The sequence below is a fragment of the Bos mutus genome, chromosome 22 (assembly GCF_027580195.1).
Source record: "Bos mutus isolate GX-2022 chromosome 22, NWIPB_WYAK_1.1, whole genome shotgun sequence".
Taxonomy (NCBI): domain Eukaryota; kingdom Metazoa; phylum Chordata; class Mammalia; order Artiodactyla; family Bovidae; genus Bos; species Bos mutus.
Genome location: NC_091638.1, coordinates 62,658,469 through 62,683,258, shown reverse-complemented (window position 1 = coordinate 62,683,258; position 24,790 = coordinate 62,658,469). Strand labels below are relative to the sequence as shown.

The window sequence follows — 24,790 nt, the reverse complement described above, 5'->3', positions numbered from 1 at the left end:
GCTTTTCTTTTACAGAAGTTTTAAACGTACATGCTTAGTTCGTGTATTTATCCTCTTTTTAAGAATGATAGTACCTGTAGCTATGACTTTGCCTCAGAGTACAGATGTGCACACATCCCTTTAACGTGACTAAATTACGTAGTAACAGTGCTGCTGCTGTTTTCATTGCTAATTAGCTTTTCTAAAAACCTGTTATTAATTAAACTTGTAGTTGGCATTAAATTTATATTGCAATCAAGGAACTCCAGTATAGCTTGCTGATTTTAGATTGTACTGAGACTTTTTCAGTCTAGCATAAAATCAACTCTTGTGACTATGCCAGGAATATTGTAAAAGACATATCTTTTGCTTATAGGGTGCAAAGTTTGGCAAATCTATCCATTTAATTATATTAACAACTCAAATGATTTTTCACTTTCTTGATCAAAGAGTGAATGAGGTTATTTCTCTTTGCATTTTAAACAACTCTTGTCTTAATATCCTTTATCAGCTTCAGCACTGACTGTATCTTTGCTACTGCTGTCGCTTCAGTCGTGTCTGACTCTGTGTGACCCCATAGACAGCAGCCCACTAGGCTTCTCCATCCCTGGAATTCTCCAGGCAAGAACACCAGAGTGGATTGCCATTTCCTTCTCCAATGCATGAAAGTGAAAAGTGAAAGTGAAGTCGCTCAGTCGTGTCCGACTCTAGCGACCCCATGGACTGCAGCCCACCAGGCTCCTGCGCCCATGGGATTTTCCAGGCAAGAGTACTGGAGTGGGGTGCCATTGCCTTCTCCCGACTGTATCTTTAGTATTTCAAAATCACCCTCTTTGCCCTGGTTCTTCTTTCTGTTATTACGTTTGTTTGTTTGGCTGCGTTGGGTCTTAGTTGCAGCGCAGGGGCCCTCCAGTTGCGCCGTGTGGGCTCGGGAGCACGTGGACGCTGTTGCTCCACAGCATGTGGGGTCGCACTTCCCCAACCAGGGACAGAACCCAGGCCCCCTGCACTGCAGGGTGGATGCTTAACCACTGGGCCTAATTCTTCACCCGAGACTAAGGCTGCAACCTCTGTTCTCTCCTGGTGCGCGTGCTTGGAAATTTTCAGGCATTCTTTGATTCTGATGGTGCTGTACCTGACCTTGTGATTTTTCTAGACAACATATGTGTTTTTTCAGTCAGTTCTAAGACAGAGGCTCCTAGTAAGGGGGCTCTCGCCACTGTTGACATGCACGGAAAAGTCTGGCCTTCCAGGGTGGAGACAGAAGGCAGTCTAAGGTGGGGCGGAGTGCAGAGTTGAGAGGTGGACTGGTTACCATTTTGTCGACTGGAGGGTAGAAGTGTGTGCAGTGATGCTGAGACGGAGCCCCCAGGAACACCGGCCCAGCTGGGAGGAGAGGGGAGGAAGGATGTGAGGGATCGGAAGTCTGGTGGCAAAAAGAGAGGAGGGACAGAAGGCAAGGCTGCGGGCGGGGCTCAGCAGTGGTGGCTGCTGCTGCATCTCAGTGGGGTGGTGGGGGAGGGGAGGAGGAATGGGGAAGGGGGGGGAGGGGAGGGGGAGGGGAGGAGGGAGGGGGGAGGGGATGGGGAGGGAGACCGACGCGGCCCTCCCACCCTCCTTCAGGAGAACCGCTCCTCCGCAGGGCCCCGCTCTGGGGCACCCCCGTCCCTGATATGCCCAGGGCCGGCCATCACTGTGGCACTTTTTTCATGACAGGTAGAAACTGAGGGGCTGAGACGCCACTGCCACTTCAAACAGGGGCCCAAGAGCAGGGTTTCATCCGACAGAAGTGGGGGCACTCCCGGGGAGGGAGGAACTTGGTCCCAGAAGGGCCTGGGGTGACGGGGGAGAGAGGGCAGCAGCAAGGACTTTGTCCAGGGCCAGACAGTGAGGGTGTGGGGCGGGCAGGGCAGGAGCTGATGTGGGCAGACACCGTGATCTGGCACGGACGGCCCCCAGAACGTGCTGCTGCAGGCCAGCCCCCGACCCGGCCGGGGCAGCGCCAACCAGCGGTCACGGGACCCGGTCATGCCACTCCTGGGTGCAGATGACAAAGAATCAAAAACAGGTGTTCAAACAAACCCTGCACACACATCCAGAGCAGCACTGCCCACGGCAGCCCGAAGGTGGAGGCAGCCCAAGTGGCCATCGAAGGGCGAGTGAGTCAACAGAACGTGGTCCGTCCACACAGTGGAATATTATCCAGCGTGTAGAGCGACAACATTCAAACCCAGCCTATGACATGGGCAAAGCCTGAGCGACTACAGCAAGTGACGTCAGCCCTAAAGGACCACACGTGTATGACTCCATTCATACCAAACACCCACAACACGCAAAGCCACGCAGACAGAAAGCCGGGCCTGGCTGCCCGGGGCCAGAGGAGGGGCTGCAGTCACGGGTAGGGCATTTCCCATCTGGTGATGGAAAGCTCAGGAGTCAGGTGACGGTCGTACAGCCCCGTGAACGTGCTGGACACCGCAGAACCGTGTACTCTCAGCTGATTAAAATGGGAGACTTTACTTATGTGATTTTCATCTCATATTAAGTTCATGCACACACACACAGTCACACACACACTCACACACTCAAACACACACACTCACTCATACACATTCACACACATACACACTCACACACTCACTCACACACACATAGTCACACACAGTCACACACACTCACCCACACTCACTCACACACATACACATTCACACACATACACACTCACACACTCACTCACAGAGGCCTCTCTGAAGTCAGGCATCTGGATTCCCATGTGGCTTGCTTCTCACCTGCTGGGCATCTTATGCCTCAGTTTCCCGGTCCATAAACGAGGCTGATTCAGGTCAAGTGCCTAACGGGCAGCTAGCACACGTCCGGGACCCAGCCCTGTAAGGCTGACCACCACCATCACGACCTAGAACTATCCACCCTGACTCCAAACGCCCCCATGCCAGCGCTCCCTTCCTGACACTTAGCCTGAACGCCACCCGCTGCATGCGGCGCCCACAAAAGCTGGGAAAGCAGGAGGCCTGGCCACGCTGAGAGGAGCTCCAGCTCAGGTGGAACACTGTGATGCCAGGCCTCGGTCAGGGCAGCCCCAGGGCCATGGTGAGCGGGCGGCATCGTGAACGTTTCCGAGACCCAGCCCAGCCGCGGCCCCACAGGCAGGACCCCTGGGCGAACAGGGAGCCTCAGGCAGCCCCGACCACCCGCCGGCCACTTTGGACCCTGTCCACTGGCTGCTTCAGCCCCGCCTACTCAGCTGTAGACTGGTGGGCTGCCCTTGGCCAGCCCGGCCAAGCTCGGGGAGGCACCGGCAGGCTCTGGGTCGTGGAGAAAAGCCCTCAGCCAGCAGAGCAATGCCAGGTCACTGATGCCTGCCCGTCCACACGCCCTGACCGTAGGTCCTGCCCCAGGCACTGTCTCTGTTGGGGACACAACGACAGACCCAGATAGACACCGCCCCTGCCCAGCACAACCCCCTCCCCGCCGCCAGTCCCCCACCAGTGGCTGGCAACCCCCTTCCACCCTGCATCTCCAAGACCAGCTTTCCTGGCGGGACCCACCGCCCCCCTAAAAGCCCCCAGAACAGAGTCCCCACTGAGTCCCTGAGGCCCGCCCGCAACCCCCAAGCTAACAGTGGGCCGGCCCCTGTCCCTCCGTCTGCGGGTTTATCGCTGGACAGATGCAGAGCAGCCAGCAGAGGAAAGACAACAGAGCTCCTGCTCTGCTGTCCGGGGCCAGGCCCTCCTCAGCGCCGCAGAGCCTTCTGGGCGTCCGATCTCACAGGGAGTCCAGGCTGGGGTGGGGGTCTCCAGGGCCAGAGTGGGAGGTGGGGCCTAAGGTGGGTGGGACCCCGTGTCCCGCTCTGCCCGGAAGGTGCCGCACACCTGGGGGCCAAGACTCAAGGGCAGGGGGCAGGCTCCTTCCCTGAGTGACGTTTACCCCCACCCCCCCACCAAGAGTCCCCTTCTCCCTGCCCATCTGGGACCTGGAGTCGGGAGCCCTGAGGTCCAGAGCTGTGAACACCCCCTGGAGGCCCCGGTTGGGGTGTTCTCCCAAGGCCCCTGCAGACAGCACGGAACCTGGCCACGCTCACAGGGCCACCATGTCCACTCCTCAGTCAAGGGGGCAGGGATGGCCGCCCGCACCCCAGACAGGAGAGGGGCAAGTTCAAGTGCAGGCAGGAACCACGTCAGCAAGCAGCGCCCCACCCGCTGGCTGCCCACCCACGTGCTCACATCAGTGGGGACTCAAAGCTCTCAGCACAACCCCGCTCCACTGCTCTGCCGGACCCCAGGCCCTGGCTCTCATCGGCCCCCCGCGGGCAAGGCCCCCACCCTGAGATGCACAGGCCACCCTCAGGGGGCACTGCATGCTTCCCGCATCACCCCGGCACAGGCTCCATATATGTGCACACACCCACACACGTCACACGCGCCTACATACCCACACATGTGTAAACACACAAGTACATGCACACCTGCACACACACACACAAGGCTGAGATGCTGCCACACTCAGAACCACATCTGGGAATGGGGACCACCGGGCCTACCCCATCCAGGACTCGTGTGGAGTGAGATGGGGGCTGTGGTGCCTGCCTTTGGGCTCCAGCAGGTGGACAGGTGTGAGCCAAGCTTCCTTACCGCCAGAGGCTCCAGAATCAGGGGCCAGTACTGAGGACAGCTGGGCGGGGGGCGGACACGGTGGGGAGCAGAGGGGGGCCCTCCACACGGAGCTCAGACGGCAGTGAGCCCACGGGCAGGAGGGAGCCTCCATCACAGCTCCGGTCTGATGCAGAAACGGACTCAAACAGACCCAACCGAAACCCAGCACCATCAACTACACAACTTCTCGAGAGTCCCTGGGCTGCGAGGAGATCAACCAGTCCATCCTAAAGGAAATCAACCCTGAACAGTCATCGGAAGGACTGATGCTGAAGCTCCAATACTTTGGCCACCTGATGCAAAGAGCTGACTCATTGGAAAAGACCCTGATGCTGGGAGAGATTGAAGGCAGGAGGAGAAGGGGACGACAGAGGATGAGATGGTTGGGTGGCATCAACGACTCAATGGACACGAATCTGAGCAAACTCCAGGAGACAGTGACGGACAGCGGAGCCTGACGTGCTGCAGTCTGTGGGGTCGCAAAGAGTCAGACCCAGCTTAGCAACTCAACAACAACACAGCTTCTAGAAGAAAACAGAAAACCTTTGGGCCTCAGGTCAGGCAGAGGTTCTTACACAAAGCACTGGAGCCACAGTCCACAGAAGGACAGGGGCGTCCTTCTCCACCAGCATCAAAGGCTTTTCCTCTTTGGATGACACCACAAAGCGGGCACAACCTGTGCAGAACGTGCAGGAGAACCCTGAAGTCACCAGTAAGAAAACAAGCAACACACCCTTCCCAACCTTTCAACACCAGCTGTCCTTGTAACTGCCCACATCTGGAGACAACCCAGACGCCCGGTGCCAGGCGAGTGGGGGCCCAAGTGGCCCCACTGTGGATAGCTGTTGCCCCACTGTGAGGGGTGGGCAGCGCCCAGGATGAAGCTCCGGGGGTGCTGAGCGAGGCAGAGTGCTCAGTGCAGGGCCCCCCACTCTGAAAACGCCAGCAAGCACAGACCGACCTGTGGGGACCGGAAGCAGACAGGTGGGGGCCAGGGGGCAGGGGGCAGGGCGAGACGGAGGGCTCCCCAGGGACACGACGACACTTTGGGGGTTGACGGACACGCCCGCAAGCTGACGGTGGTTTCACGAGCTCTACATATGTCAAAACGGGTCAGGCTGCGTACTGGGTTGGCCGAAGAATTCAAGAGTAACAGAAAAACCTGAACTTTGGGGCCAACCCAGTGCCCTAAAGCAGTTGACTGGATGTCAGTTGTATCTCACTAAGCTGTTCCGAGGGCTTCCCAGGCGGCGCCAGTGGTGAAGACCCGCCTGCCAATGCAGGAGACGTAAGAGACCCGGGTTTGACCCCTGGGTCAGGAAGATCCCCTGGAGGAGAGGGCATGGCGACCCACTCCAGTATTCTTGCCTGGAGAATACCATGGACCAAGGAGCCTGGCGGGCTACGGTCCATGGGGTCGCAGAGTCAGACAGGACTGAAGTGACCTCATACATGCGCAAAGCTGTTCTGGAAAAAGTGTTCTGAGAAAGGGCCCATGGCAGGCACACTGGCAGTAAGCCTGGCAGGAGCAGGCCTGCCCTGGGCCCCAAGACCGCCCCCCCGGGGCCCCTGCACCCCGATGTCATCTCAATGGCCTCTGCAAGGCCACTTCCTGACACAGTGTCTGCCCTCAGCTGGCCCTCCAGCCACACCACGTGCCCTGCAGGCCAGGGGACAGTGCCCCATTCTCCCCACCCCACCCCTCCATGAATGAGGGGACGGGACAGAGTCAGCACCCACCTCCCACCAGACCCGAGGGCGTCCACAGCTCAGCCTCAGCCCAGGAGCCACTCGGGGGCAGGGTGTAAGCTCAAGGGGCCACAGCCCTGCCCAGCTGCCCAGCCACAGCCCGGCCCCTCTCGCCTCCTGACCTCTCTGGGAGCACCTCCCTCTGGCCCCCACCCCGGGGTCCTCTACAGCACACATGGGCTCCCACGGCCTGGGAAGACCCCTGACCATATCAGCTGGCTGTGCCCAGGACTGCCAGCCAACTGGCCCTGGGAAGGTGTGGGGCAGGCCCACGGGGTGCCCCTTGAGCAGTGGACGGACAGGACAGGGCAAGCAGAGGCCTGCGGCCACCACCCCCGACCTGCCGTGACCTGGAGCCCCGCTGGGGCCCTGGGAAGTGGCTGCAGAAGGCACAGGTGGGCCACGGCATCCAGGCTGCTCAGGGGCAAAGGGCACAGCGGAGCAGAAGGGACAGGGCAGCAGGCCAGGTCCTCGGGGGCTCACTTGCCCGCTGGGCACTGCCGGGACACAGGCCAGCCCCCCAGGGGAGTGGCTGGCGGGGGCGAGGGGCGTGGCCTCAGCTGAGCTGGACCCAGGTCACACGGAACTGCAGGCCCAGGGCAGCGAGGTGGAGGGGCTGCCGGAAGCCCAGGCTCAGGGTTCATGCGGGCACCCGGCGGGCGGGGGTGCCTGAAGCCTGAGACCCCCAGGGCTGGGGTCACTCGTGGGCCTCCGCCTGAGGGCACAGACCCCACCCCAACGGGCCCGAGGACATCCAGCAATTACGCCGTGGTCATGCCGGATGTCCTCGGGCCTGGCTTGGAGGTATGTCCCTGGGTTGGACACCACGCTGAGACCGCATCGCTGTGGCTGGCTGTCCCCATGGGCGATGACCCCGGGCGGCCCCATCTCTTCCCAGCTCTGCTCTCATCAGCACCGAGGTCCTCTCTGGGGTCTGTGCCACCCCCAGAAGGCACTGACCCTGGGGCCTCCGGGAGCCGGGGACACGCCCACTGGCTCAGTGGACTGTGGACGGGGCCCACCCTTCAGGAAGACCTTCACCCTCTCCCCACGATGGTGCCCCTGAACCTGGGGGGCTGCCCACAGCATCCACCTGCCCGCTGCCCTCCAGGCCCGCCGGGTGCTGACCTCCTCAACCCTTCGCTAGCACGGGCTCTAACCCGCAGCCTGCCCTCCGTGACACCCGGCGATGCCTTCACCGGCACAACTTGGGCGCAGACGCCACTGGTGTCCGGTGGGTGCCGAGGCCAGGGGTGCTGCTGCCCCAGAGAGCACAGGATGCCCCCCTCACCGCCCCAGGAATGATCCAGATTAAAACGCCAGGAGCACTGGGGCAGGCGGGGGCGCCTACGCTATAAACCGAAAGCTCTCACGATCCCCGGTGCCGATGAGACGGCTGAGGCCTTGCATGAAGCCACCATCACGCCAGACACGTCCAGGGCTGGGGCACAGAGCCTGCCCGCCCCACACCACCCTGCAGACGGGAGCACTGTCTCTCCATGCCCGCCTAGCAGTGCCCACCCTCACGACACCGGCCAGCATTCCTGCAGCCTGGCTACCACGGGGAGGGCCAGCCAGCAGCGAGCTCCGCACAGGGCCTTCTGGCCTCCAGGATCATGTTCCCCGGGGCAAGGCTGACACCAGAGGCCAAGCCCCGAGGCGGGGCAGAGGTCTGTGATGCCACCCTGACTCCCACTTCGGGACACGCCCAGGGGACGGGAACACTGCCAGCCCCTCACCCCTCTGAGGACAGCGCCTCCTGGACCCTCACTCTGCAAGGCCCCACCCTGTTCCTGCAAAGTGGGAGATGCAACGGGGACGGTGCGGACACAGAGGGGCCAGGCCCGCCCTCTGGAGAGGAAGCCCAGGGTCTGCCCCACTGACACCCATCTGTCCAGGCCGGAGCTCAGCCAAGGCGGCCCCTTCTCCTACTCGCTCCCCCAGCCACAGGGCGGTCACTGTCCACCCTCATCATCAACACGTCCTGAGCAGAGGCTTCACCCAAGTCCCCTGGTCAAGGCCTTGGGGTGCAGTGCCCTTGTGCCCAGCCCCCACCCCGGGAGGCCATGCCAAGGCGGTCACCCAGCTCCCCGAGGAAGGGCGAGTCGTGTTACCAGCTGGGCAGGTGCCACCAGGAACCACCCAGATCCAGAACCACCGGGGAGGCTCAGCTCCCACCAGGCCTGCCAAGCCGAGGATGACCTTCCTGCTCCCAGGGGCGAGGCAGGCAGGTGAGCAAATGGGCCAGGCTCGGGCCGGCCACACACGCCCGTCCATGGAAGCAAGCATCAGGCTGCAGGACCACCCGGGCCACTCCTGCAAAGCCCCGGCCCAGATGCTCCTGGCCGGAGTCCCGCAATGTGGCATGATGGTGGGGGGCAGAGCACCAAGCCAGCCCACCTATGGTGGGCTGGGCCCGGGACCTGCATCCTCAACTCAGGCCCAGACACCTTGGGAACACCCAGGAGGCAGGGCACCTGCTCCAGCCACCAGCAGGCAAAGTGGCCCCTCATGACCCCTGGGACACCCAGAAGGCCCCCAGGCCACTGTCCCCCACCACCAGGGCACAAGCCCTGGGCTGAGCCAGCCCAGAGCAAGAGGCCAGCAGCAACTCAGGGAGCCAGGGACCGTCCCGGGAGGGGGTCGACGCAGCCCTGCCACCCACTCTGATGGGACCTGGGCACGTGTCTGTCCCCTCGGGGCCTCTACCCACTTGACAGGCCGCGGGGCCATTAGCTGCCCCCCACCCTGGTGGGCGTGAGCTCCTCCAGCTTGGACCCCAAGACAAGCCTGGCCGTGGAGGAGTCAGAGGTCTCGGGCCACCTGGCCGGGCAGAGGGCAGCTGGCCGCTGGCCCAGGGAGCCACCCCAAGGGCCGCAGCTGCAGGCAGGGCCCCAGCCTCCCTCCTGGATGGGCAGCCCGGCCCCCAGGCTGGGCACAGGGGTCAGTGTCGTTGCAGCTAAAATAGAAATCAGGCTTCTCTGATAAAGAAGAAAAACAAGGAAACGATGAACAGCCTGGAGAAAGACCGTACAGAGGCCTGAAAGAGCAAAGCCGCTCAGAGAACCTTTAGCTGTTACTATGAACAAGCACTTGTAGCCAGACCTGTCCTTCACAGAGCTGACTGCTCGCAGACCCTATGAGCCCCGGGAGCCTGCTGTCTGGATCCTGGGGTGCCCTTCTTGCCCCAGGGCTGAGGCCTCTGGGGGGCTTCCTCCCGCCATCAGCCGGCTCCTTTTGTCTTTGGGCAGGACCGCCCCAGAGCTGGGCGAGAAGGACCCGAGCGGACAGTGCAGTCATGACCCTGAGAGAGGCTGGGGTCCCCTACATGGCAGCCCTGCCCACTCCCTGCAGTCCCTGCCCCCAACTCTCCCTAAGAGGAGGGCCGGGGGCCCAGGCCTGTCCCAGCCCAACCCGGAGGCAGCGTCCGGATGCCGGCGGGCACGGACGCCTCGCTGCCCTCCCAACCCCACATCATGCTCAACCCCCTCGGGATTCCCGGCCACTGGCAGGGTGAGGGGCCCCAGGACCCTGCGAGGGCCTGCGGGCTGCTGATGTTTGTAAAGACAACCCTTTACAATGATTTTTGAAAAAACCAGTATTTTCAAAGTGGAAAATTCAGAGAAGCAGAAGTTTAAAAATTGCAACCCAAAACCCACACCCAGGGGCGACCACCAGGAGCCCCTCAGCGTCCACTTCCGGGCCACCCCATCTGCTCAACTGTGCGTTTTGGGCCCTGTGACGCCGGGACCCGCCGTATGCCATGGTCACAGCCGGTCCAGGCCGCATGCGCCCCGGCACCCCTGCTGACCGCGCTCTGCCTCACTGCAGACACAGTCCTTCATCCGGGTCCCCTGGCAGCAAACCAAGCCCCACACCCAACAAGGAGCCCCCGGGTGCTGCTTCCACCTTCCCTGTGATGGGTTTGCCGAGCACTTCCTGGGGAGCCGGCCCCAGGGGCATGGACCCTGGAGTGGCCGGTGTAGCCAGGGGCCTGGCCAGCCGCTTCTGGGCTGACCCCCTCCTAAGAAGCATCCTGGGGTCTCAGGAAGCTGGGAGGCCACTGCTTAGAGCCTCGAGTCCTCCAAACCCGGGTCAGACCTTGGCCCTGTGGTCTCCGAGCTCCCTGAGCGAGTGCCGAGACACCCCAGGGGGGCACAGGGAGCCCTCCCCAGGTGACCGCCTGCCACCCTACCCCCACCGAGGAGGCCCGCGGACACCCAGGGCGGCGTGACTTGGCGGTGGCAGGCGGCCTGCCAGAGACCTTGATAAGAGCGCGGAGGGGGGGCCTGTCCTGGGGATGAGGCCAGCGAGGCCCACAGAGCCCCCGGCCCCGCCCGTCCCCCTCGTGGCAAGGGCAGCCAGAACATTCCAGCGCTGCCTGGGAAGTGCCCAGGAGTGAGGTGCCCACACCCCCGCTGAGCTGCCTGCGGGACTTTGGGCCTCAACCAAGGGGGCCAGATGAGGGAGGGCAGAGAGCAGCCTCCACCCCCGGCGGCTTCTCACCCACTTCCTGTTTCATCCTCAGCCTGGGGACGGGGGGTGGAGGGCAGGCCTCTCCAGGGACACAGGGGGTCACCAGTGGCCCCCAGGTACACACAGGTCAGGGACAGGCCAGGAGCAGAGCCATGGGGTGGGGCTCCCACCAGGATCAGGCAAGCTGGGGCCTCCTGGGATCCACCTCACTCCCTTCACCCCCCCACTCAGCAACCCAAGGGTCTCAAACACGCCAGGACCCTCACCTAGGCCCCCACACAGCTGCTGGACTCGCTCGACTGAAGCTGGAACTCTGCCCTCCCGTGCCCCCAGGCCCCTTGCCCCTGCCAGGCCTCCCCGAGTGGTTTGATTCTTTGTGGGGTCACCCTTCCCTTCCGCACCCCAGGGCACACGAGAGGTGGGCGGGAAGCAAGCACAGAACAGCCATGCCCAGTGCCGTGGGGTCTCCAGGGGACGCGGGGACGCTGCGAGGGCTGCCACTGCACGAGGCTTCCACGGCGCCTGAGGCAGCACGTTCCAGAAACGGAGCCCTCGCTGGAGCCTGTGGGGCAGCCGGACAAGACAGTCGGAGGGAGGGAGCGCGTCCAGACTCAACGCCACAGATGCAGTGCAGGCACTGGCCCCGCCGGCCAGCAGGCTCACGTCCACATCACCCACCGTGGCAGGCAGCCTGGGGACAGTGTGCAGATCCGCCCGCACGACCACGGATCGCTCCCGTGGCTTCCCAAGTGACGCCCGCAAGGACAGCCCTCCCGAAGACAGGCCTGGGGACCCCGGCAGGACGGCGGGACTGGTCTCCCCCACCAAGGACTTTCCGCAACTTTTCTAGGTTGTGGGCTCAACTAGGTTGTCCCCGGACAGCCGATCCACCCCAACCACCCCGGGGACGAGTCTGGCCAAAGTCACACTGCCTGTAGACCCTCTCAGGACAGCAGGTGACCAGTACACCCAGTGGGTGCTGGAACCTTGTGGAGTCATCCGGCCACCTGTCCACCCATCCACCCGCACGTCCATCCATCCGCCTGTCCATCCAACATCCCACTCTACATCTGTCTGTCCCCCATCCACACCCACATCCATCCATCTGTCCATCCGTCCATCTGTCCATCCAACATCCAACTCTACATCCATCTGTCCACCCATCCAGTCCTACATTCCATCCATCCATCTACCATCCATCCCTACGTTTGTCTGTCCATCATCCACACCTACATCCATTCATCCATCCATCATTCCACCTGTCCATCCAACATCCATCCCTACATCTGTCCATGCATCCATCTCTACATTTGTCTGTCCACCCATCCACTCGCCCATCCCTTGGGGACACTTACTCCAAGCTGTGCCCTGTACTGGCCCGGGGATCTCAGACCCTCCCCCTTATTCCACAGCAACTACAGGCCTCAAACTCCTGAGACTCAGGAAGCACCGCGGGGGCACGGGGCTCCTTCCCACAGCAGGACCCCATCCCCAGGAAGGGGCGCAGGGCCTCAGCCCACCAGCAGACAAGACTGATGTGAAGGCTCCCTGTGCATGGATGACAAGGACCCCAAACAAGAAACCAGGAGCCCCGTGCCTGGGCGCAAGGGCGCCTCCGAGATGGACCTCCCTATCCGAGATGGATCTCCCCCTCCGAGATGGGCCTCCTGTCTCCTCTGGCCCCCACCTTCCGGCGGAGGGGCCTCGACGAGTCAGGGCGCTGGGTCTGACCAGGCCCGCTGCTCCACACCCGCTATGTCCCCTGAGTGCCTGACCCCACCTGGGAAGGGAAGGAACCGCTCGGACTGTGTGGGTGAGACAACAGGCTGGCCGGGCTGTGGGCCAGGGACACCGTGGCCCAAAGGCATGCATCGCGACGACGCTGGGGAGCAGCCTGGGGCTGAAGCTCCTCATGAGGCCCACTCCACTGGGGGGTTTACTCTGGACTTGTTGCGATGTAGCCAACAGGCATGTCCTCGAGTTGACTCCAAATCCCGAGACGGGGCCCCCGGCGCCCTGACAGGATGCCTGATTTCCCTCGTGGGGCGATGTTCCGGGCTCACCTGATGTGTCCCCGACCCTAACCCTGCACGTGGATGTTTCCCCAGGACCCCTGGTGTCCCTCCAGGGAAAGGGAACCTGGGACCACAAACCGGGGCCCAGGGATGCTCAGAGCTACAGGTCCGTCTTTCTGTCTAGCCCTTTCCTGTAAACGAAGAAGCGTTTTGTTGTTGTTGTTTTAACTGGAGGATGACTGCTTTACAGTGTTGCCTTGGTTCCTGCCATACAACAGTGTGAATCAGCCACAAGGATACACGCGTCCCCTCTGGAAGTCCTCATTTCATGCACCCTCGAAGCCTGGCTTGAAAAACTGTGAGCATTACCTTGCTAGCTTGTGAGCTGAGCGCAGTGGCACAGTAGTGTGAGCATTCTCTGGCATCGCCCTTCTTTGGGACTGGAATGAAAACTGACCTTTTCCAGTCCTGTGGCCATTGCTGAGTTTTCCAAGTTTGTGGGCATATTGAGTGCAGCACTTTCACAGCATCATCTTTTAGGATTTGGCCACCTGAGGAAAAGAGCTGACTCACTGGCAAAGACCCTGAGGCTGGGAAAGATTGAGGGCAGGAGGAGACGGGGACGACAGAGGATGAGGTGGTCGCATGGCATCACCGACTCAATGGACATGAGTCTGAGCAGACTCCAGGAGACAGTGGAGGACAGGGAAGCCTGGCGCGCTGCAGTCCATGGGCTGGCAAAGAGTCAGACGCGACCGAGCGGCTGAACAGCATCTGCAGCTCTTTTCTGCGCTCAACGTCCCAGCTCTCAGGGACACCAGCAGAATTCCTCGGCAGCCTCACCCCACGATTCCCGCACAAGGCACTTAGAATAACAAAACAAATACCGTCACAGCCGTGACACCATCACAACAGCACGTGTGCCCACACTCAGCTCTGCTCGTCCTGAGCAGACAACCCACTGGCAACAGGTCATCTGAAATAAGACCTTTTCTGGGAATCATTCCACCCCGTCAGTGAAGCTTAGGGTCATTTATGTTTTGAGGGACTTCTTTTTCTAGTTAAGATTTATTTAGGGATTTGGGAGATCGGGGGTTGCTTTTATATTTAAAATTATGGGAACTATTTATAAGGTTCCAAAGTCAAGCCCATAAAACCATCAAATTATCCTTAGAAACATTTAGGTTCTGTTACGTACCCCCTGCCCAGAGGGTTTAATCCTTCCACTACTTTAGGTTCTTAATATAAAATTGCAGGTAGATTCTTTACCAGCTGAGCCACAAGGGAAGCTCAATATAGAGTATTTATCAGTGCCCCCTTCTATTAGAGGAGCAGCAGCTTACTATATTTTTATCCACTGCCTGTGTGGGGTTTTTTTCACGTAAAAATATTTCCTGACCAGACTACCCTGACGGTCCAGTGGTTGAGAATCCACGTGCCAATGCCAGGGACATGGGTTTGATCCCTGGTCGGGGAGCTAAGATCCCGCATGGCACACAGTGTGGCCAAAAAATAAAAATTTCCGTTAAAAAAAATCTAAATAAAAAACATTTCCTGGTAGTCCCTCCGTTAAAGCATGTGGAGACTGCGTTGTCCCTCTGGCACACCTCCACAACACTCTGCAGGCCGTGAGTCCAAGCTGCCTCCTATGGTAGGCACTTGAGTTCCCCATCTTCTGCTATTAGAAACAATGCTTTAGCAGTCAGCCTTGGGCTTCTCTGGTGGCTCGGTGGTAAAGAATCCGCCTGCCAATGCAGGAGACATGAGTTCGATTCCTAGGCGGTGAGGATTCCATAGGCCGCAGAGCAGCCTACGAGTCTGTGCTCTGGAGCCCCAGGGGCCGCAACTGCTGAAGTCAGGGCTCCCTAGTGTCCATGCTCCCCAACGAGAGACACCCGCCGACCACAGCTACAGAGTAGCCCCTACTCGCCACAACTAGAGAAAAGCCTGTGCAACAGCATGAAGACCCAGCACAGCCAAAAATCCAGTTTCCAAACAATTTAAAAATTCAATCAGCCCTGTGCACATGTACTTTGGTTTTGGCGGGGCCGGGGGAGAAGGGGGCAGTATCTTCAAGACAGGTCCCCGGAAGCGGGACTTCTGGGCCCGGAGTACGGGCAAGCACGCTCGCGCCAGGTGCAGCCAAATGCCAAAGCCCGCTCCGCACGGAGTCTACCGTCCTGCAGGCCCTCCAGCCGCAGGGGTGCCTCTTCCCTGCCTCGGCTGCTACCAGCTGAGGGCGACGTCCGCATTTCCGCCAGCCCGGGGGGCCCGCGAAGCCCCACCTCTGCGTCTCTGACCTTCTCACACATCTAAGGAACTGCCCCGCCGGCTGCTTTGCCCACGAGCTCTCTCCACTCACATCTCTCGCTCATCTCCTTGGGGCCACTGGGCTTTTCCTCCTCTGTTTTAGAAAGGTTCTCTGTCTTAGAGACACTAGCCCTGTGGCTGTATTGCGATCCTTCCTTGGTCTCCACCACTCTCTTTACGTCTCATGAGCTGGTGCTGCGCACAAACGCCATTTCCCTCCCACCCTAATGCTTCCCTAATGCGCTGGCTTTGAGCCACAGAGAAGCGACCCCACCCTCACCCTCCGGCTGCGGAGGGTCCCCAGCCTCCTCCTGGTGCTCGAGTGGTCCTCTGACCACTTGGGAGCCACCCCAGGGTGCAGCGAGAGAAGCCGGCCCACCCTCACCTGCTCCTCCCGGTGCGTCAACCACTGAAAACCGCGTTGGCTGGAAGTGCTGCCTACAGCTCTGGCTAAATTTCCATGCGCGGCTGGGTCCACACGTGGATTTTCTTTACTCTGTTTTATGGCTTGTCCGCATGCCAGTACCACACTGCTTTTACTACCCAAGCTTTGTTTTATTACATTGTGAGCCTCCCAGCCAGGAACGTGGATGTGACTTCTGAGAGAGACCAGCTGGGGATGTCTTGGAGCAGAAATCCAGGCCACGTGGCCCATCGGGATGACGCATCCCAAGCACGTGGTCGCAGGGCTGCTCAGGCACCATGTGGCACTCCCCTGGGTGCCCTGGGAACCCTCAACTTCTCCCCATGACAGGTCTGGGTCAGGGCTCCTCCTGCGGGCCCTTCTCAGCAGGGCCGGCCTGGCAGTTGAGGAGGGGCCCCTGGCCCAGACCGGGGGCGGCGTGTGGTGAAGTGGGCTCCTGGCATGGCTGGGCATCTCCATACGGAGAAGTGTTCCAAGGCTGGAGGGACTCAGGGGCAGGGCGGGGACTCTGGTTCATTTTCCTGACTTCCTCTAGATCTTTGCAGTGCTCAGCGCAAATCTGGCAGGAGGATATGGAGGGACTGTCCCAGGGCATGCTTTTCAGAAGAAGGAGAGAAGGGGGCCCACCCCTGAGAGAAACAGAGGGGAAGCCCACAGCCCCTGGTTCCTGGTGAACACCCGATGGGCAGGGGAGGCCAGGAGCATGCCCGGGACAAGAGGCAGGCGTGAGACCGGTACTATGGGAGGTCAGAAGGGGGCGGCCATCAGGCACTTCCTGGATGTGGCCAGGGGGACCTCTGAAGAGTGGGGGTACAGGCCAGAAGGGCGGGTGCCCACGCGCACACCAGGCGTGACGCAGGGAACCTCAGTGTCGGAAGAGATCAGGCAGAAGTAGAGCAGCTTTCTGGGGTGGCTGAGCCAAGCAGCCCGGCCTCAGTTTCCCCATCACGAGTCACTGAGCAGAGAAGGTGAGCAGAGACCAAGCCCAAGGCCCAGAGTGGGCAGGGCGGGCCCAGGGTCAGCCACCGCAGCCCCTGTGAGGTGGCCACAGCGTGTGCAGGTCAGGGGGCTGCTGGGAGAGTCCCCCTCTGATGGGTGGAGCCAACATCCCCACGGAGCGCCTGGGACCGCAGCTGGTTCTCCCTGTGCCCAGAGCCCACCACAGACACCGACACGCTGCCTCCCTGGGCCAGGCGTCCCTTCTCAGGCAGGGACCACACACCCACGGGGGCTCCGGCCCCTCCTTGGGACACACTCCCCTTGCAGGCTTTTCACTCGGGCAGCGAGGATCGGCTCCCACCCAGAAAGGGCTGCTGTGAGAGTGGAGGCATTCCAGGAGAAAGGAACCCCCACGAACACTTGGGGGCCTGCAGGACTCTCCCACAGGCCCAGGAGGGTCCCGGGGTGCCTGCCCATCACTCTCTGAGCTCACCCGCCTCCCCAGCTCAGGAATGTCGCTGGATAAAAATACCCACAGCCAGTGTCATCAGGCCCGCCCGCCTGTGGGGCTCAGGGCTGCCGGGCAGCGGGCTGACCGCCACGGCCGGGCCACAGGGCTCCTGGGCCGGACACCACGTGACCCTGCCCCCAGCACCTACCCCTGCTGGGTGCAGGCTGTGCATCGAGACGGCTTCCAGTGGCCCTGCCCACCCACTCGGACCCTTCAATGCCCAGGGGCACTGAGAACAGCACACACTAATGCCCCACCAGCTCCGGAGTGGCTGAGCCACTGGGGGCTCTGAGCACCATGGAACAGGGTGGCTGTGAGAGATGGCATGGCTCTGCCTGGCACAACATGGGGAGGCTTCCTGGAGGGGGAGGCCTCCGAGCTGAGGCTCAGCCTCTGGTTCTGGGCAGCAGGGCTTTAGGGCAGAGACCTAAAACAGCCCATCAAAGGCCTCCGAAGGCCAGGCCCCCACCCACAGGGTGGCAGCCCCCAGAGTGGACAGCCAGGGCCCAGTCAGGCTGGCACGTCTGGGAAGGCCCGGCCTGTGCTCCAGATATAGCTTCCTTTTCTCCTCTCTTCCTCCAACAGATGGTGGCACCCACCCCTCACAGCCCCACACCACCCCAGGGTCAGCATTATGACCCCCACCCAGGGCCTCACCAGGCCTGCCCAGATCCTGGGCAGGATGAGCTTCAGGCTTTGGAGTCAGGCAGCCTTGGGCACACCAGCTGTGTGACCACGGGCCTGTCCCCTCCCCTCTGTGGGCCTGGATTTGCACAGGGCACAGGCCCATCCCTGTCCACCTTCCTCCAGGGCCCAGGGAGAGCCAGGATGCCCCTCTGCCCCAGCACCTGCACCCCAGCCAGTGCCCACGGGGCTCAGAGAAGGGGCCCAGGGTCACCTGGACCAGCCAGAAGGCAAACCATGGCGGGGCCAAGTGCCATCACGTGGTCAGAAGCCGCGTGTAAAAACGGCCCCTGGGGCTCAGGTCACCTGGAGTCACAGCGGTCATTCCACCTGCAGCAGAGCTGGGCCCCACACCTTGCCAACTGCACCCCTACCTTCTGTGAGGTCTGGGGTGGTCACAGCACCCGGGGGACTGTGGGAGGGAGAGCCCTGGCCCTCCCTGCCCTCGAGACAGACTGCAGCCACCTGACCTGCCTAGGACCCCAGGCCACCTCCATGCTCTGCCCCTTGCTCCAAGGTGCCTCCCCGGGGAGGAAGCTGGCCCTGCCAGGCCCCCTATCCAGACCCAGAGCCTCGACGCCCGAGGTGAAAGGTCAGGTGGTGGAGCTGGCCCTCACTCTCCCCGCAGTGGAGCCCAGGCACCTGCACACGTGCGCGTCTGTGGCATCTCCCGGCATGACCACACCCATGGACACCATCTCTACCTCACGGGGGCCGCGTGTGACACCGTCCCAGCGGGCCATCTCACCGGGGGCAGGAGCCACGAGAGATGCCACACGAGCTGAGAGTTGACTCAGAACGCGGTTTGAGAAGAGCTTGCCCAGGTCCCTGGACCAGACCAGGAGGTGGGCGTGCTTGGCCCCTGTCAGGAGCACCTCCCCACCCGGCGCCCAGCACCCAGAGCTGGTGGGAACCAGGACCTAGGCCCCTGACCACGGACACCCCTGGTTTCTAGCAGCGTCCCCAGGGCCTGCTGGTCTGCTGAGCCCCGTTCACACTGAAGAGTCAGCCTGAGAACCGGCTTCTGCAAGAGGACTGCAAGCTGCTGCACCTCTAGAAGCCAGGGCATGGGAGCTGGACACCCCAGGTGGAGCCTGGACCCCGGGCGGGTGGGGGGTGCAGCGCCCCAGGCCCACCTTGGCTGCTCCCGCATCTGTCTTCTCTGGTTCAAACCCCACCCCAGCTCCACGAAACCTGCCGTAGGCAGCTCCACGAAACCTGCCGTAGGCAGCTCCCCAGGCACAGGCGCTGAGTGCTAACGCACCCCTCCTGCCCCTCCAGCCCCGGGCACAGGCTGGGGCCATGGGCACCAAGTCCCTGGGCAGCTGATGGTTCAGCGCCAGGCACGGGCAAGCATTCCCTCCCACCTGAGCAGCCCTGCCCAAAGGTGCCAGCACACACCAAGCCTGCCACAGAGGAGCGGGTGGGGACTCGGGGTGGCCCAGCCACGGGGCAGCACGGGGCATGAAGCCTGGGCCCTGCCAGGGGCCGAGTGCCCAGCCAGCCCTGTGTCCTGCACCAGGCCGCCCCCCTGGCCCCAGACCCTCGGCGTGCACTGGTGCGCCTTCCAGCTCAGGGCTCCAGCCTCCCAGACCGTCCCTCCCCTCCCACTCTGTCTCCTAGGAGCCCTCCTCCCCTGCTGGTGGCCCTGGTATGAGGGACACAGGGGGCTCCCCAGCTAACGCCAGGCCAGGACGAGACGCTGGACATGCAGAGGGCAGTGGGTCCAGAAACACTTGGATGGGTCTGGGGTGGCAGTGTGGGGTCTCCAGACAGCGAGAGGGAGACCAGGGTCCAGGTCCCGGAGGACGTGACGTGGGGAGAAGTAGAAGGAACCCCCCCAGCTTCCCAGGGTGTTGGGGGCCGAGGAATAGTTAGCGGAAAGTCGTTAGTGTGAGTCACTCAGTCGTGTCCAACTCTATGCGACCCCGTGGGCTGTGGCCCGCCAGGCTCCTCTGTCCATGGGATGCTCCAGGCAAGAATACTGGAGTGGGCTGCCATTCTCTTCTCCAGGGGATCTTCCCGACCCAGGGATCGAACCCAAGTCGCCTGCATTGCAGGCAGATTCTTTACCCTCTGAGCCACGAGGAAAGCCTCAGGGCGTCCTAAAGGGCCCGGTGGGGAGACCAGGGAGCCTGACCACCTCTGCCCTCCCCTACTGGCTCCCCTTCCAGGCCTGTAAGGCCCTGACTTGAGCCTGGGGTGAGTGGCACCAGGGGCCGGGGAGTGGGGCATACACTCAGCAACTGGCCTCCACTTTCCGAAGGGCGGGCGGGCTCTGCCCAGCAAACAGCCAGGCCAGCTGCCAGCGCCATCAATGATTAACGCCCGCTGTGAAGGTGCCGCCCAAACCGCCGGGAAGTGGTTGGGAACCTGGGAAGGGCAGGGTGGCGGGAGGGCAGGGATGGGACAGGATGCACTCCCAGGCGCCCCATCACAACCCCCCCAAGACTCCCCCGCAGTGTCCAAGCTTCTCCCCACCAGCAGGGTGCAGGTGGAGGGGACTTGGGGAAACTGAGGCAGGGGGTTTCTCCCTGGCTGGCAGTGGGGGCAGCCAGGAGGAGGCAGGCATCTGCCTGTGTCACCCTGTAGCTCCCAAGAGGTGGGGTTCGGGGGAAGGGGTGTCGGGGAGAGATGAGGAGGGGAGAGGGCGAAGAAGTGAGGAGCGGTTCCGGGGGCTCCTGACCTGGCAGGAGGGATGAGGAACCTGGGGGCCCTGTCCACCCAGCCTTCCACAGTTGGAGGCAGGGGCCCGGGTCAGTGGTGGGACCAGCTGCTACAGGACCCCTGGGCCTGCCTCCAGTGTAGGCGCCCCCCCCCAACCAGACAGCCTCCCCAAGGCCCATGAGCAGAGAGGCCAAGGCCCCCGCCATGCCCTGAACTAGAGTAGACACCGCCCCACAGTGAAGAGCCTCAGACCAGGACTGGGGGCAGTGGGCAGGAAGGCCAGGCGGGCAGGGGCAGTGCCCGGGCAGTGGCCTCCTGCCCCCTGACCCCGGCAGACGGGGCAGGCCGGGTGCACACAGGAAGGGCTGCTCTCCTTTTGGCCGGAGCAGGGGTTCCCCGACCAGGATGGGGACAGGATATCCTGGCCTCTTTCCCCAGCTGCGCCTGGGACAGCGTGCCCAGCCCTGCGGGGCCGTGGACAGCGGCTCTCACACCCGCCTGGGCCCCAGCCCTTCAAGGCCAGGCTCATCCTTCCTGGGCCGGAAATCCAGCTCGGCCTGGGTCGTAACAACCATCCTGCCCCTTTCACAGTCAGCCTCACCAAGGACAGAGCTCTCTCTCTGCTACTGTCTTGGACCCTGCCAGAGCTGCAGCGGGTACCATCCACCCCTCTTCTAGGGGCTGTAATCAGCCTCTGGCCACTCAGCCCAGGCTGCCCCTGCCACCCCAGCTTGAAGCCAGGTGCCCTCGAGAGACTGGCCAATTCAGAGAGTGTCCCGTGGCTTTCGCCAATCTCCTAGAAATGAGAGGACACCTTCCCAGGCTCCAGGGAAGCCACGTCCCCCGGCCAGCCAGGGTCCACCTGCAGCCCCACCCTGCATGGGGGGCTGCACCCGCCTCTTACGGACAGGGACACAAGCAGGAAAAGACTGGCCCAAGGTCACCAGGCCACCCGCACGGCCTCGCCTCCCCAGCTCCTCTTCCCCACATGGGGAAGCCGCTGGGCCACTGTCCCCAGAGGCCACCACAGTCCGCAGAAGCCACCCCGGCCCTACAGCTCCTGGGGAGGCTGGGCAAGGCAGACCGAGCTGAGCAAACTTCCGAGAGCTAAACAATCGGCATCAGGAAGAAAACACGAGCGCAAGCAGTGACTTCCTCTGGGGTGCGGCGGGCCCTCTTCCTCCACAAGGCACCGTGGCCTCCAGGGAGCCGGGGCGAGGCGAGTGCCCCCGGGCATGTGACCCCAGGACGCGAACCGGTGGCGTGTCTGCAGGCCCCTCACTCAGCAGCCCTCAGGGGATGTGGGGGCACTGCTGACCCCTAAGTGGTGCTCTGCCTGGTCCTCCCATCTGTGCCTGGCGCTGGCACGCAGGGTCCCGGCCAGAGAGGCAGCTGGGCAGGGTCTGCTTTGGGACCAGCTGTGGGCTCCCCCACGGTGGGCACCTCAGGGATCCTGGGGCCCAGCAGCTGACGGCGGTGCACAGAAGCTCCCACGAGCCTGCTGTTGGCAGGGTGCTCACATAGCCAGCATCAGACGGGGCGCGGTCCCCCGGGGCCAGTGCACACACACATCCCCCAAACCCCAAGAAAGCCTCTGCTGCTGCAGCCAAGGGCAAGGCCACCTTCTCTGCAGATAGCCATGGCCACGGCGAGGCCCCCTCCGCCCCCACGGAGGGCGGGAAAGGCGGGTGGGGAAAAGGCTGGAGGACTGTGGCCCCTCTGTGCCTCTGAGGACACTGTCTCCAGGCCCGGCCCTGCTGCTCTGGAAGGGCCACCCCACCCGCACCTCTAGTACCCTCTGAGCTCGGAGGGGAGAAGGTAAGGGATGCAGGCTGTGCCCCCCCACCTCGCCACGCCCACCGACACCCTGCTCCATGGCCACCCCTCTGCTCCCCGGGGTTCCAGGGACAGCCCTGGGCACCCTGCAGCCAGGGGTCTCCCAGCCCCAGGCCAGCCAAGGTGGGAGGGCCAAGCACCCGCCTCGACCGATGGGAGATCGGGGGAGGTCCCTCTGGGCAGCCCCCAGAGCAGCCCACGAATGTCAAGCCCAGGCTCTGAGGCCGGCACCACACGGAGAGGCCACCGACCAGGCTGGGCCAGGCGGGAGTAGGCCCAGGTGCCGCCAATAGGGCCCAGCTCTGGCCCGCGCACAGCTTCCTCCGATCCACCAGCAACCAGCAGAGTCAGGGGCCCTCTCTCTCCTCTCGTCCCAGACCTGACCCCTCCAGGCCCCTCTGCCTCAACCCAGATTTCTAGGAGTCAGGTCAGGGTCACGTGGGGCCATGGGCACCCCTCTCAGCCATACTGATGCCTCGGCCACAGCACAAGGCCGGCCACCGCCTGCGAAAGCCCTGCTCTGCTGGCCGGGGAGACCACCCCTGTTGGGGGGCACCGGGACCCTGTCTCCTCTTATTTCTCAGCTCCCCAGAGTTCTCTCCCCTGCAAACGTGCTCTCTCGGAAGGATTAACACCTGGGCCAGCCCTGCGGGGCCCAGCAGACGAGCCCTGGGCACGGGCACTGCTCCCAGCTGGCTCCCCCACCCACACACATGCCCGGGCAGCGCCAGCGGGGAGCTCCCCACCCGCGCAGGGTCAGACCCACAAGGCCCTGAACTTCTTCACCTGACAGGCTCCCTGCTGTTTCTGTCTTTCCCATTAACCCTTCCCTTCCCTCCCGGCGGGTCTAAGCCGCACTCTAGCAAGGTCCCTCTGGCAGCAGGTGGCACAGGGATTTCGCTGCCCGCGCGCCCTCCCCAGCCCCGCGGAAAGCCCTTCCCCGTGCCGGCCGGCGGCGATACTCACACAGCGAAGTGGTAGACGAAGCACTTCCAGCCGGTGGGGCGCTCGAGGAAGTTGTAGACGCGGCCCTGGATGTGAGTGCGGGCGAGTAGCGGGCGGCGCGCGCTGTAGATGGAGACGCGCGGGTCCAGGCTCACGCGCGGCCGCGGACCAAGGTCGGCGGCGGCGGGGGGCGCGGCGGGGGACACGGGGCCCGGGACGCCAGGCGGGGCGATGGGCGCGTAGAGCGCGCTGCCTGCCGGGCTGCCCTCGGCCAGCTCCAGCGAGAAGGGGCACTTCTTGGCCAGGCCCGCGCTGCCCCGCCGGGCTCCCGGCAGGCGGCCGCCGCCCCAGCGCTTCCTCTCCGCCCTAGGAGGGGAGGTGGCCGCGGCCATGGCCAGGCAGGAGCTGCGGCGAAGGCGGGCGCCCGGGCGCAGTGCGGGGGACCGCTGCTGCCAGCCCCGCCGGGGCAGCTGTCCGCCGGCCGGGCGTGGGGGGCGGGGCCGGCTGCCAGGGGCCGGTCCGGGGGTTGGCGAGCCCCGCCCCAGGCCGGACGCCCCGCCCCTCACCAACCTGTGCGCACCCGGGCACCCCAGCCCGCCCGGTGGGCCCCGCTCCGTCTGCTCCCACCTGTTCGTCCGCCCCTGCAGCGTTCACCTGCTGCGTTCACCTGCTCGGCCCGCCCTCCCCACCTGCTCGGTCCGCCCCATCCCGCGCTCCTCGCTTCTCCGCCCGCCTGCGCCCACGTGCTCCTCGCAAACGCCAAGCCCACCTGCGCCGCCTGCACGAAGCACATACATAAGCCAGCAAGGGAGGCTTGGGGTCCGCAGGGTGCCGGGACCGCGAACTGCTTGGGCAGGGGGACGGGGTAGGGCGCAGACATCCTCTTCACCGGCTCTGAGTCCCTCCACAGAGGGTAGGGGTGGGGAGGGGCGCGCCGGGAGGATGGCGGCAAGGCCCCGTGAACTATATGGGCCCCCCCGGGCGCCCCAACGCACGCTGCTGGCAGAAAACGCAGTCCGGTCAGTGCCCACAGGAACAGTGAACTCTGGAGGCCAGTCGGGAGCATCCGGGCCCTCGTGGGTCAGCATCCGGCCGCTGGGACGCCCTGTGCCAGGGAGGATGCGGGAGTTCCTGCAGGCACCGCTGCCCAGGGCTGCCTGGGCAGGTCAAGGGAGAGGCCTTGGAGAACCGCTTTCTGGTCCTCCTCGCCCTCTGGACAGGGCTGCTGTGGTGCCCTGTCTCCTCTGAGTGGTGGTGGTGTCCAGGTGGATCAGAAGAACTCAAGTCCCCTACCCAGCGCTGGCATTTCAGTCCCTGCACGTTGACTGGCGTCAGGATGGAGAAAGGATGTCAAGCAGAAAAAAACTGTTCTCTGTTAGGACGTTGCCCCAGGCAGAGGAATAACTGCCCACCACATCAGGGACCCGTAACGTGGGAGACACGTCCCAGGTCCTGACTGAGCACCCTGGGCTGCTTTATTTCAGGTACTTTCCCATCAGGAAGTCAGTTCTTTGGAAGATTGTTACTACCGTGAAGATTTGAGGGAAAAAAGAGGAAGTGGTAGAGGAAACTGAGTGATGGGAGT

The 24,790-nt window shown here is 62.9% G+C and overlaps 1 protein-coding gene across 2 annotated transcripts in view; it reads right to left on the bottom strand.

The window, feature by feature from the left end:
* Nucleotides 1-23,676, bottom strand: part of KCNQ1 (potassium voltage-gated channel subfamily Q member 1) — a 380,806-nt gene extending 357,130 nt beyond the window's left edge. For both annotated transcript variants that reach the window (XM_005904430.2, XM_070360257.1), the window contains exon 1: nt 23,227-23,676. In XM_005904430.2, coding sequence (XP_005904492.2) covers nt 23,227-23,597 — 371 coding nt within the window. In that variant the 5' untranslated portion in view covers nt 23,598-23,676. The remainder of the gene's footprint in view (nt 1-23,226) is intronic.
* Nucleotides 23,677-24,790: the final 1,114 nt, after the last annotated feature.